Source organism: Rousettus aegyptiacus, unplaced genomic scaffold, assembly GCF_014176215.1.
Source record: "Rousettus aegyptiacus isolate mRouAeg1 unplaced genomic scaffold, mRouAeg1.p scaffold_m13_p_3, whole genome shotgun sequence".
Classification (NCBI taxonomy): domain Eukaryota; kingdom Metazoa; phylum Chordata; class Mammalia; order Chiroptera; family Pteropodidae; genus Rousettus; species Rousettus aegyptiacus.
This window is the reverse complement of record NW_023416306.1, coordinates 109,969,867-109,987,885: the sequence shown is the minus strand read 5'-3', so window position 1 is coordinate 109,987,885 and position 18,019 is coordinate 109,969,867. Positions and strand designations below refer to the sequence as shown.

Sequence of the window (18,019 nt, the reverse complement as noted above, 5' to 3'; positions counted from 1 at the left end):
GCCTCACTCATGACCAGAGGGGCACCGGGTTGAACTCATCAGTACATTTTTACGTGATCCAGCGGAGCTCGTTTCATTTCAAAAGTATCGGAAAGTTTGACTGAATCACCCAATGTGCTTCACTGGGAGCTAAAAAAGCCATGTTCTCTAGACCCCAAAATTGAGAGAGTGGATGAATCTAGCAATTGGTAGGTAATGTGATCTGCCTTTTGTAGCAAGCCAGAAGCCAGATGTCCCCTCCCCTTTGATCTGAATAACACTTTAGGCTGCAGACAATAAGATTGGTTTTAAATTTATTGTCTCTTTGATTTCTGCATTCTAATGCTTTTTAAATTCTTTACACAAGACAGGGCTATATATAGGCAACTGGGGTGGTTCAATGGAGGCCAAAAAAATGCCAGTAGCTTTTGAGAAGTGCCGAGTGGAGCCTGGTGCATATTTCTCTGCGAGGAAACAAAGACGACTTACTCGGGGGCAGGAACTTTTTCATTTCCAGTCATTTTACTCTAAAACGAAGTTTCCCACTCCTGGCCCCAGCTAGATTTTGTGAAAAAGGTCCTTGCAGAATGCTCCTCTCAGCAAAGCACTAAAGCAGAAGAATCCAATTTAAGTAAAGGAACCTGAATCAGAATGTCTCCCTTCTCTCAGCCCTCTGTGACCTTCACCCCCACTAAGGTTTTATTCCTATCCTTGATGGTACAGCCTGTGTGAGGCAGTCGGCTGAGGCCAAGAGCTTGATTTCATTAGTCCTGTTGGTGATAGAGATGCAAATGTTTGAATCCAACCTCACTCCCTGAGACATGTTACCTGGCATTTGGAAACCTCCTTCAATTAATGGTAAGTGAACAATATTGACTGGGCACTCAAATGAGGAAAAGCGTTTGGCTCAGTTTCTGCCCTCGAGGAGATAAAACACAGGACAATGGTCCCAAGAAGTCAGTGTTTTCTGGGAAGGACACCAGAAGGACTGCAGGAAAAGTTATTCAAGTCTCAACATGTTTTCATTGCAGCTACGTGACCTTGAGTGAGTCCTGGCTTCTCTTCATCTCCATTTTCTCTGGAATATTAGGTGAACTCATACTGACCCAGCATTTTATTAGATTAAAAAGCCTTTCCACAGGCAGATCTCATTTGAGCCCAATAATCAACGTGTGAGGTAGTCAGTCGGCACTGTCCATATTTTAGGATGAGGAAGTTGAGCTAAAGGATGAAGCCTTTTCGGAAGCTTCATTACTAGTCTGAGACAAAGGCGAGACTGGGACTCAGATTTCCTGACACCTTCTCCAGAGCTCTGTCCAATTAGTAAGACTCGCTCTGCCTCTCTGCCTGTGAGCCTCGGGACCAGAGGGAGCTTTGTCTGTAAGAAGGGTTTGCAAAGTAATACAGTGATTACAGCAAAATTCTGATTCCTTGTCCGATAGAGTCTCCTGGGGACTTCTCCCTGAAGAAAGGACAAGCCGTGAAAGCTCTAAGAGAAGTATGGAATAAGAAAATAGTGAACACTGACTTTTCCCTCATTCTGTGGTGCAGCTCACCTTTGCAGTGTGAAAGCAGAATGCCAGGGGCCTCTCCTTCAAGTCAATGCATCTATCAGATTTTCCAGGCCGTTTTCAATCAATTCCTTGGATATCAGGTATTAGGTCATAAAGCACTCTTTTCCACTTTACGGTAATATAAAAATATGAACGATGGCCACAGATGAAGCTTTTAAGTCTGATGGGGACATTCCTCAAGACAGAAGCCTAAAGGATCGTCGGGAAAGGCTGTGAAGTTGGGAGCAAAAGCAGGCCCTCGCCACACCTAATAATCAGGTCTCCCTAATATATTATTCTTCATGGTCACAAAGCACTATACCAGATGTTTTTTAAAAATATGAAGAAAATATAAGACCCAGGGTGTATACCCAAGAGCATTACAGACAAAATGGTGGCAGAAGCACTTAAAAAAAAAAAAAAACCTGTGAAGTCAGCACCCACAGGATTATATACAAATAGGTATACATGGAGCTAGACTCAGCCGTCATGGAACTGTTGATGTGGCTGGCTTCGCTCATATTTTATATAGTGGTCTCTTAAAATGAGGCATCCTTTCAGACCTGGGGCCCAGCTGCCTCTTCTCTACACTTTTATCCTTTTCCAAAAACTTAGAATTCATCCTATCTGAATGAAGGCCTTCAATATATTGAATGAGTACCAAGGAAGTTCTAACTATATCATCAAATTATCTTAGACGGCCTGAGAAAGAGCCATTTAGGGACTGTGGGATCTTATCCCAAAGATCGGGCCCTCGATTTGTAGTCAGTTCCTGAGAATGGGCCCTAGTTCTTAGCTCAGACATGCAGGCTCTCCCTCTGACTGCCAGTCTGGTGGATGGAATGGGGTGCTCTCAGTGATGGGGTCTGGTCTGCAGGTGACACTATGCCATAAGCAGCGAAGCAGGCTGCTGTTTCTTGAATTCTGTATGAGGGAGAGATCACTGTGTGTATGGCATCTTTTAGGCAGTCTCGTTTATGAGATTTATTCTTGTTATTATTTGTAGCTGTTATTCAGTCTTATTGCTGTAAAATGCACTAATAGATACATATCATAATGTATTTTTTCTTCTACTTTTGTTGGAAATTTGACTCATTTCCAAGTTTGGCTATTATGAGGAAGGCTGTTATAAACATTGTTGTATGTGTATCTTTGTACCAGAGTGCACGCACTTCTATTGAGTATTTACCTAATAATGAAATTGCTAGGTCATGAAGTGTTTGCTCAGTTTGAGTAGATAATGCCAAACTATTTTTCTAAAGTAACCATCTCAACTTACATTCTCTCCAACAGCATAAGAGTTTCCTTGCTCTGCATCTTCACCAATGCTGGGTACTGTCTGCCTTTTAAATTTCAATCATTCTGCTGTATATATTAAATCACAGTGATATCTCATTGAGATTTTAATTTGGACTTCCTTAATGAGGTTGAGTATCTTTTCAAAAATGTATTGGCAATTTGGATATCCTCTTTTGTCTAGTTTCTTATTCTTTTTTTTTTATATTATTAGGATGGGAATCCTTTATCAGAAATATGTATTACAAATATTTTCTCCAAGTCTGTGCCTTAAAGATGTCTTTTGATGAAGGGAAGTTCTTAGTTTTAATATAGTAAAATTTATCAATCTTTACAGTTAGTAGTTTTTTGTGTACTGTTTAAAAATCTTTAAGCTTTTAAGACTTTTTGTTTTCCTGAAATTTAATTATGGTGTACCTAGGAATGAATTGTTATTATTTATACTGCTTGGATTTCTTACAGCTTCTTGAATCGGTTGATGTCTTTATTTAGTTTTGGAAATTCTGTCATTAACTCTGCTGATGAAGCTTTATTACTTATCACTGTGTAATCTGCTTTTCTTTTCAGCTTTTCATCTCTCTGGACTTCGTTTTGGATATTTTCTTCTGATTTGCCTTCCAGTTCATCAATTCTCTATTAAATTATTTCTAATTTGTTGTTATACCCGTTCATTACATTCTCAGTTGAGATTATTGTATTTTTCAGTTCTAGAATTTTTCTCTCCCAGTTCTGCTCCATAATGTTTTTGTGGCTTTCAGTTCTCTGACAAAATTTACAATCTTTTATTTTTACAGCTTATCAGTAAACTGATAGTACTAATATCTAGAGCCTCTGCCTATTTACTTTTATTAGTATTATTCCTACTGATTTTCATTCACGATTGTTGTCTCCTCACACGCTTGTTTAGATTTGTGTGACGGCCATTGTACTTGAAAAGTTGGTTTGTTTCTACAGAACTAAGATCATATTATATTCTTCTAGAAAAAATTGTTGTTGTTGTTGTTATTGTTCCAGGCACCTGAGAGCACTAGCAAACTGGTATCGTCTTACCTTGGCACTATCGATATGTCAAGCTGGGTAATTCTGTGTTGTGGGTGCGCGTCCTGTGCTTTACAGGATGTTTAATAGTATCTCGGCCTCTTCCCACTAGATGCCTCTTCCCAGTTACGGTAATAAAAAATGTCTCCAGATATTGCCAAATGCCACTTGGTATTTGAGAACCATTGTATAAACCCCTAACAAGGGATTTTATCCAGTTTAAACACAGTAGGACCTGATCTCCTTTTTTGTCACCCTTGCACAAGCTGTCCAAAGCATACCTTAGCCTCTTACTCATTGCTTTCAGAATCCCTGGGTGGAAAGCAATACCAAATATCACGTTTATCTCTCTGGTTTTTGATCTACTCTCAAATCTGAGTCCAGTAATTTTCAGTTTCTAAAGACTTTCCCAAAGTCTTTCAAGTAAATTAAAAAAAAAAATTATCCTGCTTTTCTAATTGTCTTCAGTGAAGACTAGATCCAGATTTGCTGTATATGTGCACACACATTCCTGCTGCTTGAAGAAACACTCTGTCATATCTTATGGCTTATCTGTAGCTATGGATATAGGGATTCTATCTACACTGACTGATTCTCATATGGGCCATTCTGCCACTTGGTAGAGGCTCTCTCTTTGCCCTGCCCTTTCTCTCTTTGCTATTAAAACATTCTTCAAGACAAAGTCTAAAAAACTAGTTTTCAGCTCTCAACTTCAATAACCCTGTCTGGAATATCTGTTGACTATAAATGCCCATCCATTTTCATTAGTGATGTGTTTCCTCATTGGTATATTGTATGTCTCAAAGATAAGGGATTATACAGTGCTTTCTATACTAGTTGCTAGTCCAAACAAATGTGGAAATTAAAGTGCAGTAAGTCCATGTAAGTAAGGTACTATTGTGGGATAGCATTTCTCATATGATTATCACCAACTTCTGGTCTTTTCTTTTCTTTTCTTTTCTTTTCTTTTCTTTTCTTTTCTTTTCTTTTCTTTTCTTTCCTTTTCTTTCTTTCTTTCTTTCTTTCTTTCTTTCTTTCTTTCTTTCTTTCTTTCTTTCTTTCTTTTCTTTCTTTGTCTCTTTCTTTCTTTTCTTTCTTTCTTTCTTTCTTTCTTTCTTTCTTTCTTTCTTTCTTTCTTTCTTTCTTTCTTTCTTTCTTTCTTTCTTTCTTTCTTTCTTTCTTTCTTTCTTTTTGCCTTGCCCCACTTTATCTCATCTACAGAAAGAAAATTCTGAAAGGTGTGTATTTAGCTGTTTCTTTTTCTTTTTTTTTCTTTTTTTTCTGTATTAGTTGTTTCTTGAAAGATATGATATGATATGATGTATGTATGTGTTTGTGTGTGTGTGTATACACACACACACACACACACACACACACACATATTCCATTAGTTTCTTTGGTTTTTACAAAAGTTCTGACAGCTCCAATACTCTTGGGTTAGATATTTGACAAAAAGTACATTAAAGTTTGAAAGGGCAGTAATATATGAAAATAAGCATCTTATTAGAAGGAAAAATTTTTACCATATTACAAAAATAAAATTATAAGACTAGCCATGTGTTAAGGTCTTATAAACTTTGTCTATATATCTTTTCTCCTGAATCAGCCGATTCTATTTCTGTGACCTTAGAGATAGGAAAGCGGCTGAGAGTGTTTCTTTGTCATGTCTGAATACTGGTTTCTCCACTTACCAATTGCATGGGCAAGTTAGCAACCTCTCTAAGCATTAATTTTCTCATCTGTAAAATGGGAACAGTAATTTTTACCTCATAATATTATTATAAAGATTAAACAAAGTAATGCCTTTAAAATATTTAACATAGCACCTGGCGAATAGGAAGCCCTTAATACTTACGATTATTTTTTTTTATCATAGTAAAATATATACAAAATTTGCCATTAAAACTGTTTTTAAGTATAGATAGTTCTGTGGCATTAAGTACAAATTGTTGTGCAACCGTCATTACTATTTATGTCTGGAATGTTTCCATCATCTCAAACTAAGACTCTGTACCACAACTCCCATCCCCTCTCCCACGTGGCCCCTGGCAACTATCGTCCTACTTTCTATTTCTATGAATTTAACTTCCGTATGTGTTTAATATAAGTGGAATCATACAGTATTCTTTTTTTGTGACTGGGTTATTTTCCTTACTTTTCAATGTTTATCCATGTTGTAGTATGTGGCATAAAATCCTTTTTTTTTTTTTTAGGCTGAATATTTCATTGTATTAATACCTACATAGTGTTATAATAGTCAAAGAAAACTCTGTTCTAGCCTGTGAATCAGGGTGATTTTATTATTTATTTATGGCTAAGAAAGCTTTAGTGGGGATCAGTACCTCTGCTACTCATATGTTAAGAAATGCAGCCTTACGATAATGGAGTAAAAGCCTAGGATCACCTTTGAGTCCTTTTTTTTTTTCTCCATTAATGTTTCCAAAGTGCCCTTACTTTCTTCAAGGTAAAGAATGCCTATATTCGGAGGAGCAAGACAAACATTTCTGTGCTCTGATATGAAGGCAGACAGAGGAAAGATTTGGGGAAAAGAAGTAGGAAAAATTTTGAAAAACAAATCTAGTTTTAGGACCAAAAAAAACCAAACCAAAACAAAAAAAGAACACAAAGTAGAAGACCAGAGAGAAAGAGCAGGGCAGGCTACACAGTCAGATTGTTATCTAAAGGTGGTTGTCCCAGTAAGTCCCATTTCCCATCTCATTTGTACTTCTTACAGTGTGGTGTTGACATTCCTTCATCGAGAGGCAGCATCTACTTCCTCGCCCCTTCAACCTGGGCAGAACTTAGTAAATGCCTCAACTAATAGAATATGATGAAAGTAACTGTACTTCTTTCTGAGCCTTGGTCCAAAAAGTATTACCTTTTTCACCTTGGATTTCTCAAGCATCCTGGTGGAGAGGCACTGAGGCCCGCAACCAAGAGCCAGAACCAGTTGCCGGCTGAGTGAGGCAGCCATCTTGGAAGAGCATGTCTAGCCCCACTCAAGCCTTTCGGTTTTCAGATGACTGTTGACCTGACAGACATATTACTACAATCTTAAGAGATGCCAAGAGAGAATTGTCCAGTCAAGCTCTCCTTGAACTAACAAAAAACACAAAAAAATAAGAAGTGATTATTGTTGATTTACTTCACTTAGTTTTGGAGTATTTTATTATGCAGCAATTGATAACTAATATAGTTACCTCCTTTTACCATTCATCATCATACAATTATTGGCATGAAGCAAATGTTACTTTGGGAAGATCGATTCAGAGACACCCAAAGTGATGTAGGTATCGGTGCAGGCAGGGCCGGTGCAGGCCGACTTTAAAGTCTTTTATTTCCACGAATCTATCACAGCCAGATGAAAGTGGGCAGCTAGAGTCTGAAGTGGAGTAAGTGGAATTTTCATCCTCAGGAATTTATGGCCTGTTAGTCAGACCATCAGCATACATGGACTACTTAAAGAATAGGGTAAAATGTATGCTTATAAATTCAACCGGCATCACTATGCTCAGAAAAAAGAGTTATCTTGGTTAAGCCAGAGGAGAGAGTCTTCCTACAGTGGACTTATATATTTCCTAGGTCCTTACGATACACAGGCTTCCACTTTCTCCTGGGTGCTCAAATTCAGAACACAACTTTAATAATGGTTTCTACAAACCCTTAGGAGCATCCTTTTCAATCAACAGTTCTAGAACATTTCTCCATAATGGAGTATTTTAAAGAAGAGAACAGTTTCACATGATGAGTGACTTGAGCAGTGGGAAGGGCTTTGGTCTTGGAGTCAAGAGATTTGGATTCTGGTCTCGATATGTTCACTAACACTAAGGGTGACTTTCATCAAGTCCCGTGAACTTTAGTAGTTTTTACTCTGTGAAATAAAGAGATTTTATCCAATATCTGAAGATTTTTGCAGCTCTATGACTCTATGATTTAGCCCTTTTCCCATTTAGAAAAAAAAAAGTGTAGCTCGCTGCCAGCGTTCATTTAACATCACCCGCAGGAATGCTGTTTTCTAGGATTTGACATTTTTAGTGATCGAGAATGACTCTATTTTGTAAATGGAAATACCACTACTAAAAACAGAATGCTATAATGATGTAATTTGTTTCCAAAGACTATTGAAACACTAGTGTGATATGAAAATAATGATAAAAGTGAGATATTTCATGGCAAACTTTGGGGATAAGGTTAGGACTGTAATCCGCAAGTTATCTTGGGGTAAACGCTATAGCCAGGAGCGCCAGCAGTGATATTCTCGGGGCAAACAAGAAAAGAGTTAGATTTTCCAGTGATGAAATGTCTCTTCAGATGATAGCTAATCTGTTCATTAAATGTCTATACACTCTAGAGCATATATCAGCTAACTTCTAGAATTCAAGAGTACATGGCATTTGGGAACACTGAACAAATGAATCGATAAAAAAAATGAACACTCATACCTCTATTGAAACAGAAAAGTATTCTGCTGAAAGTCTTCGTTTTTTGTTCATAAATACCTGCATGTCAGATCATTGCTTAAAAAGAATTTGTACCTTGTGCTTAGCATTAGAATACAATTATACTTATGTTCTGTTTCCCTAGTATAGTGTTTACCAACCCACAACTTGAAGTCACCAATCCCTATGGTTCTCCTTCCACATGCCCTATCTTGGGAGATTTATTTTGAGTCAGCCTAGTTGAGACAATGCTTGGCTGGGTTTTTCTGTTTGATGTTAGCCTTGAATGCCTAGCCAGGTTGCCCACTTTTGGTGAGGTAGATATGGCAGAAAGAAGGAAATATGAATGACGGATTTACTGAGACCCAACTCTTGCAGCTCAGTAGTGATGCTGAGCTTAGGCAGTAATGAAAGAAGTGACTGGTATTCATCACATTAGAGTATTGTTGGGACACTTCCTTAAATGCCTCCTGAAAACAAATCTGCACAGCACACCAGACAGACATGAAACCAAGATTTATTAAAATGTCCTTAGCATATTTACAACTGGAAGCCATGAACGCAGTTCTCTGCAAATTCCAAAAAAATAGAGTTCTATCTCTTAAATTAACAGAGGTATCTACAGATTAGGACAAATACGATCTATCATGAAGATAGAATTCTTTGGATAGATAATCTACATTTTCTAATCAATATTATATTATGTACAAAAATACACTTGATGTGGTGACCAAGTAGTGTCAAGGAGGAAAAAAAAAAATATATATATATATACGTACACACACATATTTTCATTATGTACAAATCAATATTGGTTCCTTCACCTTTTCTTTTTAAAAATAAATACTTCATTTGGTTGCAAATACCATTTACAAATTTAAACAATAAGCATTTCCAGCTTCGACAAAATTAAATATGCAAACAAATTAGAAATATGTACTTTTAAAAATTTAAAGGGAAAAAAATACCTGAATTCAATTAGCTTATTAGACATTAAAAAATATCCAAGACCATGTAACGTAAGGTTTCATGTCACTAAAGTGCCTTCTCATTTCTCAAATTGCCTTCATTATTGCTTAAAATCCTTTAAGATTACACCTACAGATTTGTCTAATATACTTGAACAGAAAAGCCAATGTTTCTCCATGTCAAATTGTTGACTTTTTGGACATGCTTATAGTTTTATTTTTTTGCACTTCCAAAAGTCTACCAGTTACTGCTAATCTGAAAACAACCACAAATCAACAACATTCTGATCCAGACCCATGTAGATGTTTGAATCATGAGAAGTAATCAGGATGGAGTGGCAATAAAAGGCCTATGATTCAAAATATTTGCACAGATTTAAGTCGATTTGTCCAGCAGCACAGAAAAGTTACTTGAAAAGCTTCAAAAATTTAGTCTTCTGCATCATCACAGCTGGTGACCTGGACTGATTTATAATTTATCAAAAGAATGGTCCCAGTTAAAGTAATATCTATGAGAAATTGAGAAGGATGAGAACAACTCTCCCCTCAAACTTCTTAAAATAAAATAGAATAAAATGAAAAAGAAATGCATTTTCCATCTCTTTTATGGATTTTCCCCTCTTTGCCTAAGTGATGAGGTGATGCTGACATTAACAAGAGGCACTCAAAGCAGTGTGTCTCACTCAGTGACAGCAGAGTGCCCCGTCCAAAGGGCTGGGAAATGGAGCGCAAGGTGAGAGAGGAGGGAGTGAGGGCTCAGGAAGACACTCAGCTGTCTGTGAGGGAGAGGGATAACAGGACCTGGGTCCCGGAGAAACTGTAAAGGTAGAGTGATTAAAAAAAAATAGCTGCAGGGTGTAAACAGGCAAGTTTGAAGCAGATATATTAAAGAAGAGAAAGGAAATGAAGCTGGATGCCAAAATGACCTTTGGGTAGGCACAGAGAAACAGGAAAGTCCATGGACAACCAATCCCATGGAAATGAATCTGAAATTTAATGGTGTTATTTCAGCAAGCGTAGGTCAATTTCATCAGGGTACCTGCTTTTCCAGCACGTTGTCAGGCACTGACCAATGAGATACTGGGCACTCCCACTCGCCTAACCCATTCCTTGAGTTTCCATTGAAAGGCTGCCCAACCATGATACAACCGTGGCAAAAATCACCGGCTCCCTAACAATGCATTAAATCAGCCAAACACTGCACCCTGGCCTTGTTCAAATTTTCCTTCTCCTGTCTCCTGCTTTTCTCCGTCATCCATGGCTTGTAATCTCCCACAGCAGAATCAAGACACATGAAGCAAATGCGTTTTAGGAAGCAGCATCTAGAGTCCAGTGTGTCGCTAAGAAAATTAAACTCTAAAAGACTTGGGATAATTTACATTTCTGTTAGGCCTGATTCCTTTTAAGATGCTGACTGATTTCACTTAGGTTCTGGGCATGCGGGCCAGCACTGATTTTCCAGGCCAAACTTGATTCCCTAAATCAAAGTCCAGGGTCTCACTGCTTCCCACATTCATGAAAACTCAATGAAAGGAAAAGGCTATGATGAATCAATGATGTATTTTCTCTAAAAAAAAATTCTTAAAAAGTATTCAATTTCTAAAAAATATTTTTTAGGAGTATCTTTGATTCTTTAAACAGAAGTACTTTTTAGAAAAATGCTTACAGTCTTTGAAGATTATAAATCCTACTAAGTGGTCACATTATTTGTGTCTTGAGAAAGGGAGGAACTGTAAAATTTATGACTTGGAATGGACGTATTCCTCTGGTAGACCTAAAAATCCTATGTGTCACCCTGGGAAGATAGGAGAGTTGTCACTAGACTTTCCCCTCACTCATGGGTTTGTTTCCGAAGGAAATAAATGTCTTTGGAGGATTATGCAGAGTGCAGTCTCAGTGGGGCGGAGACCACCTTCTCTATGTCTCGGTGGTGAGATGTGAAGAAGTAAGATCATAGCTAGGGATGAATGCCAAGAAGAAAGGGGAAAAATAGCTATTTATAGTTCAGTCAAACCTACCTAAAATGTAAAGATTTTGAATCTCTTTCTAGTCTTTTATTGGAAAGAGTAATAAATTTTTTTTGTTATGTATACCATATACCCATTTTTATATACATCATAAAAAAAGCCCCAAATTCAAAATTCACCCCAAGAGTTCCTAGAGTTTTTCTTTCCTCAGCACATTTATTATCCATGTCATAGGGAGGTAGAGAGTGATTTCCCTGTAGTCAGTGGTCTATGGGCCTAGCTTTTCATTTTTGAAAGCTGACCCAGATGAGTAAACAAAAATAAAGTTGTGTCATGGGATTAGAATGGAAGTAAGCCCTGGGAAAGAACAATGGAGGAAAGCAGGCATAGCTTTGCCAAAGGTGTTTACAAACCACAGTGAACGCCCGCCTAAAAACACTTGATTTCTTCAGTTGATCTGCTAAGTATAACACACTGGCAGCTCACACTATGTATGGAGAGAAATATTCATTCTCTTTTTAGACATTTTTACAGAAGATAGGGGGCCCTTTGCTGTCTGCGCAGGTAGACTTTAGCAAAATACTCAGCCTACAAAATAGCCTACATTGGAGAAGAATGCCGAGTTCTTTGGAGGTGAATTTCTGCTGGAAACTATGAATTCATTTACATTTTGCTAGTCTAATGCTATCAAATTCCACATAAAATGTTAAAAAAAAATAGCCCACAGAAGTACCTGGATTAGCTTTTAGAAAAGGAGACAGACTGAAGATTCTTAGCAGTAAAAGATTTTTTTTTAAATAGAAAATTATATGAACATAGGTGAAATGTAGAAGAAATTCATGAACAAGTAAGTGCTTCATAGATGTAATATGCAACAAAGTATGGAGTCCGTTTGAACTGTTGACTGAATGAACTTCATACCAGAGAAAGGAAGAATGAGAAGGAAGAGGTCGTCCACATTACTGTCACCAGGGTGGTTGGGAGAGGGGCTGGGGATAGAAGGGGAGTGACTCCAGTAAGCTCCGTTTGAGGACAGCCAACCTACTGAATGAGGCTTGACTTACTTTCCTAAACTCTTCATTGATAGAAACTGTCTGGGGACTTAAAAGACAGATGGAGCTAGCTACCATTATATATCTTTACATTTCTAAGTAAGTTGTCAACTACACAAATTTCCCAATTAAGTTTATATCACAGTGTTGATTAAGAGTCTTGGAGTTGAATAAGACTATTGTGTTGGCTTCAAGTTTGACATGTTAAAGTAACTTTCTTGAATTCACTACTGCCCAACAAAGCACTGATTTGGAGGGTTTGACACATTTACTCCTTGGGAGGGGAAATGAAGAAATGCGAAATTAACATTCAGTGCTTCTAAGGTGTCAACAACTGATGGCTGTGCAGAAGTGACACAAAATGGGTCTGTCACATTAGCTATGTAACAAAGCCTACTTATGCCTGGATTCAATTGCTAAGGGAGTTATAAATACTGGTAGCATGTGAGTCTAAAGGAGTCAGATACACTGAGGACTGTTTCTGAAGGTGCTTTTCCTTAAATGACTTCTGCACCAATAATAGAGAAGGTTCCAAGTAGCTGGATTATTTTTCTCTACAGCTGGAAAATGGAAATATGTCCAACAGGTTATTTGTATTTTGGGAAGGCTAAAAACTATTCATACTTTCTAATACTAAATACTACTTAGTTTGGCCACACAGACTTGTTTCTCTTGTGCTGCAGATTTCTTTAGGATGACAAAGTAGCTGACATGAATGAAAGTTTGTGCCGTTATTCAATCCACTCTTTTTATCGGTATTGTTCCTAAAGGTATAATAACTAATAAATGAAATATGGTAGTTATGGTCTTCTGGATGTTCCACACATTTACAAACTGCTCTTAAGAGAACCCGGAGTAAGGAAATCTTAGTGGTCTAGCACTTCTCCCACTACCTTATACCACTTCTCTTTCATGTGGCTTTTTCAAAAATAAACTCGTTGGATTTCGGAGTATGTCCATTTTTTTTTTTTTTTTTTTTGTGATTCAAGAACTAATAAGCTACTTTGTGAATTACCCAATCTGCTCATGCTTTTTTATTTTCCCTTCCAGCTCTTTTTTTATTATTATTATTATTATTAGAATAGGCAGGACCAAAGAAAAATGAAGCTCAAATCTAACAGTTTTTCCTAACAATATTAAAGACAACTTAAATTACTTTATACAGTTGTATATTTGATATTTGAATCAGATCTTCTGGGGGATTAAAGCTATATTTTTTGGACTCCTTCCCTCTCCTTGACTCAGAAAGCCCCAAGTTGGTTTTATCTTTGTTTGGGGGGAGGGAAGAGTACCACAGAATAGACCAATTTAGGATGTCATGGAAGGAGAAGGCTCCCTGCCAATGTTACGTCTGGTTACCAAGAAGGAGACTGCAGGTCTGCATTGCTAATTCCCCTTCACACACTGCCCAGGTTTTCTGTGCTGCTGCAGGCAGCGATCTGCAACAATGACACACACCAGGAAGAGGAGAAGTAGAAATGAGAAAACATAATGTCCAAGAAAGCAAGAGCAAATTGAAACAAAAATTTCCCTGCTGCAGGCAGTAAAATCTAGGAGAGATGTTCAAAAATACACTTACAGCTCTTCTGCTGGTCCTTGGAAGAACCATACTGATGACTATCTCTGTGGGGTTTCTGACATCATCAAAGAGTTTATTCCTCCCTTAGGTTCCTCCAGTCGCTCCGCCTTTCCTATGGTACTTACGGACAAAGGGGGTGCCTAAGGGAGGCTCATGAGGTCTGTAGCTTCTACTGTCCTTACTGGGAGGAACAGGGGGTCGGAGGCCAGCACCTGATGTGACATTCATTCCTTGACCATACTGCCAATTTGTGTCAGCTAACAACATTTCAAGATGTAATAGCACCACTGGGTTTCCTTACCCTACTTCTCAGATTTCAGAAATTCTCCCCCCATAATTCCTAGGTAGTTGCAGCAAGGATTTGAAGATATAGCAGGGACATCAACTCAAGTATTCAAAAGGCAACCACTGGCAGCAGGTCCGTCACCTGTGAGTGCTAGGGCTCGATCATCATCATATTCATCCATTTCTGCTTGGCTATACTTTTCCCTTTTTTCTCCCTCTTCTTGGGTTAAAAGCCAGTCAGCACACCTCTTTCTAACCTGATTTTTGCACCACACAGGCCTGATGATTTTTACTTAACATGTTTATATCACGGTTTGGTGTGATATGTGATATACTTGTGTGCTCGAGGATGATGCCAGTTACTCATGCAAGAATATGAAGTAATATCCAACTGTGCCCTCAGATTTAATGAATGTTGGCTAGGAAGAGATGATGTTATTTCTAACTTAAGGTTTCTCATAGTCTGCCTATTAAGTCATGTGTGTGTCTGGTTAAACACTGAGTAGCAATACTGGCCACTGTCCCTCTCATACAGGGAGGGCCACACTTAGAACAGCCACTTAAACCCTCCTTGCCTTATATGCTCAAGCTGCTAAGTGGTACCCTGAATACTTCCCCTCCATGAAAAGTTTAGAGGCATCTCTTGTATTTACCACAATCTCAACATGCATTTTAGAGGAATCATCTTAAGGGCCTCCAGTTTGTTTTAGATGGTCTACCTTAAACAAACCCTCATGAACTTTTATTGAGGATTGACCCAAGTTGGAAATGAAGACTACGTAAAAAATGCAATACTTGTGTGGACCTGGGAACGGGCATCCAGATACACAATGCAGGATTCAAACTGGCTAAAAATAATGGAAATCCTGCTCTCATGACTATATGTTTCGATATACTAACGTACTACATCATTCGACTAGTCTTAAAAAATCACCAGGCTTTCCTAATCGCTCTTTGGAAAGTTATTTTACTGCCAATTTCTAGTCTGTCCATGAGGATGAAACCCAAGCTGGGTTGGCATTTGTCTAACTTTCAAATTAAATATTTCCACTCATTATTCTTCAACATTGGTTCCCTGAGAGCATGTTCTTGCAGGGTTATGTGGCCAAAGTGACGGTCTTGCTTATCTTCAGAGACTTTCTTGGGAGCACCCTACTTCAACATCTGAAGTGGACGACAGGGACTCCACTGAAAGCCACTTGCTGCTGTCTCCCATCCAGTCTACAAGGATCCATCAGGATCTAGACATATGCTGGTCTCGCTGAACTCAAAGTTGATTCTCGAGGCATGGACAAAACAGGAACTTTTCTTTTAAACAATAATACTAGAAGGAATGTCACTGAGCCCAGGATGATTGTAAGTGGAATTTGTTTTAAATTGATGAATTCCTTAGGTTTTCTTCACAGTTAAGTGGAAATGAAGACATGATATAAGAAAGCAGGATGAAAAACTTCTTGCAAAGAAGCAACTTCTTTTAGTTATGTAAGTTCCTTACCAACTTTTCTATTTTGTTTGTCTCATCTTTTTATTTTGAATTGAAAAACAAACAAGCAAACAAACAAAAAAAACCCCAACAACGTGTTACTATATTTCTTTCTTTAGAATTGTTAGAAAAAGTGGTTAGCACCTGCATGAGTATGGCTTCGGATACTTGATTTGATCTCTACTGTTCAATCCTGATTCCTGAGATGGGCATTATATTAGGAAATGGTACCGCTTTAATTAGCTTAATTTATTATGGGGTCCCTGAGGGGGCTGATAACTGGCAGGCATGTCGTGGGTAGACAGTCAGGCACCTGGCAAGTTGAGAGGTTGTGGAAAGATCCTGGGGCGAGGGGCAGGCCACACACAGCAGCAGGATTCGGAAGGGTTTGAAGGTTGTTGCTCATCTCTAGACTGTCCTTCGCCAACTGGAGCAGAAAACTCAGACCTCTCTCCTTTCAACGCCCAAAGCTGATAGTCTTTGATCAATTCACCCCCAAGACCCCTTTCCTCTCTCCTCACAAGATAGATTCATTTCTTTTGTGATCAAAGAGTAGTGGTCATATTGGCTCCCAGGTTCAAAAAAAGCTACCTATGCATCATCTTCCACTCAAAAATTTAATATTAATGTAATCACCTTCTTTGTATTTGGATGTAAAGAACTTTTTTTCTGCCCTTAATTTTTTAGATATCAAAGACGCCTGCTTCACTCTATGTTAATGTTGGTCAGCCAAGGTCATAATAAAAGGCTGTGAGTAGCATTTGTTCTCCCGTCTGGAAACTGCCCCCCGAGATTAGAGAGAGAGGTCTAGCCACACACAGTCCCAGAACATGACACAGAGCTCAGCTGCACGTCAACGTGGCATCACCCATTCACGAATGTTCTGAAACGTGAAATGTACTCTGCTGCTGGGTCACTTGTCCAAGCAGGTGCTTTGACCCCAAGTCCGATCCTGCTTATGTATCACTGTTTCTTCTAGGAGTTGGAGTGGAGAAACTGTCTCTGTGGGGTTTCTGATATCATCAAAGAGTTTTTAACTGATACAAAAACAAAGGAATGAGTCTCGCTTAATGGCCGATATTAACTCCCTGTATCATACTTTGTTCTCCAGGGCGAAGTTAACGACTATTTAACCCCATGTCTACCAATGTATAGTTTCATGTTCTCTCCCTTTCATTACATGAACAACAACAACAAAAACTGCTTCTCTCATCTAGACTTCTTAAAAAATAGTTTTAGTAAGTTTCAACATTTTCGGTGAGAAAGATGCTTTAAGATCTTACTGCAACAGGATCAAAGTTAAGACCAGTAATCAAACCAGCAGTGTGAAAAGGCTTGAACTCTCTCAAGGCAACTGTCACAAAAGATCCCTTTCTTCTGTCACACATTTACGCACATCAAGCTTGGACTAGAAAGCTTAAAATCTCCGCTTTTGGAAAAATTTGGAAAATCTTGGTACATTGGGTCTTACAACAAAGTGGACTTAGGACCTCTATAAGAAATAATTGTCAAGTACTCCTGCAATATTCCCTTATATAGCTTTTCATTCTTTCTGTGGCTTAACAAGGGACTTCTTTAAGAAGGCATGGGGTGCTCACTGAAGATGATCTCAGGAAGAGATGAGTGAAACAAACATTTAGTAACGTATCTTTCAAGAACTTCCTGCAGCACTAGCGTTGCCAAGGATCATGCAAGGTACTATGTCTTGCTGTCATCATTTTCTTGTGTCTCTGTTTTAGTTGGTGGTCACGCTGGCTTCCTTCTGACGCAGTCTTTCTTTCTGTCGTTTGAGAAGAAAAAATAAGTTTATTATCATTCCTTTATCTAATTTTCCTCTTTCTCGAATTTTGATAAACTTCTCAAATTTTGGTCTAGAAAGCTGAATAGAGTTTTACTAACTGCCCTAGAGAGTATCTCTATCCTTCTTATGTTAGCTACCCCCTCCCCAATCTATCACTCTTACTCTCCAAAAAGCAACTGAATAAAATGAATAACTAGCCAATCAACCAAGTATATGCATCTAAAACACTGACCTTTACCATGCCAGGCTGTTGAGCTGTGACAAAGGTCCTAACTTTATAGTGTTACTCCAAGACTCCTCTAATCCCCATCCTTGGCCCACTAACAGAATTAGGGAAAGCTCCAGGAAGAGTTTCCAGGGGGGTCTAGATATGAAAAGTCAAAACAAAAGGTGACCAGACTGAGTCTATGAGGAAGGCGGGAGCTCCCATTTTGCCGTGAGTATTCTGCTCTGCTGGCCCTGAGCTCCCTTCCCAGGATAGCCTTCCCATGGAGAGGGACATGGACATTTGCTGGCACAATGTAAAAATGAACAGGAGTACACAAAACAGAATCACAGACCCCCAATGTTTCCAGGATT

General features: G+C 38.5%; 1 protein-coding gene across 6 annotated transcripts in view; it reads right to left on the bottom strand.

Annotated features, from left to right (window-relative positions):
- Positions 1-8,806: 8,806 nt before the first annotated feature.
- The window catches only part of FMN1 (formin 1), a 373,160-nt gene continuing 363,947 nt past the window's right edge, over positions 8,807-18,019 (bottom strand). For all 6 annotated transcript variants that reach the window (XM_016160807.2, XM_016160801.2, XM_016160803.2 and 3 more), the window contains one exon: positions 8,807-17,419. In XM_016160807.2, the coding sequence (XP_016016293.2) occupies positions 17,375-17,419 (45 nt within the window). In that variant the 3' untranslated portion in view covers positions 8,807-17,374. The remainder of the gene's footprint in view (positions 17,420-18,019) is intronic.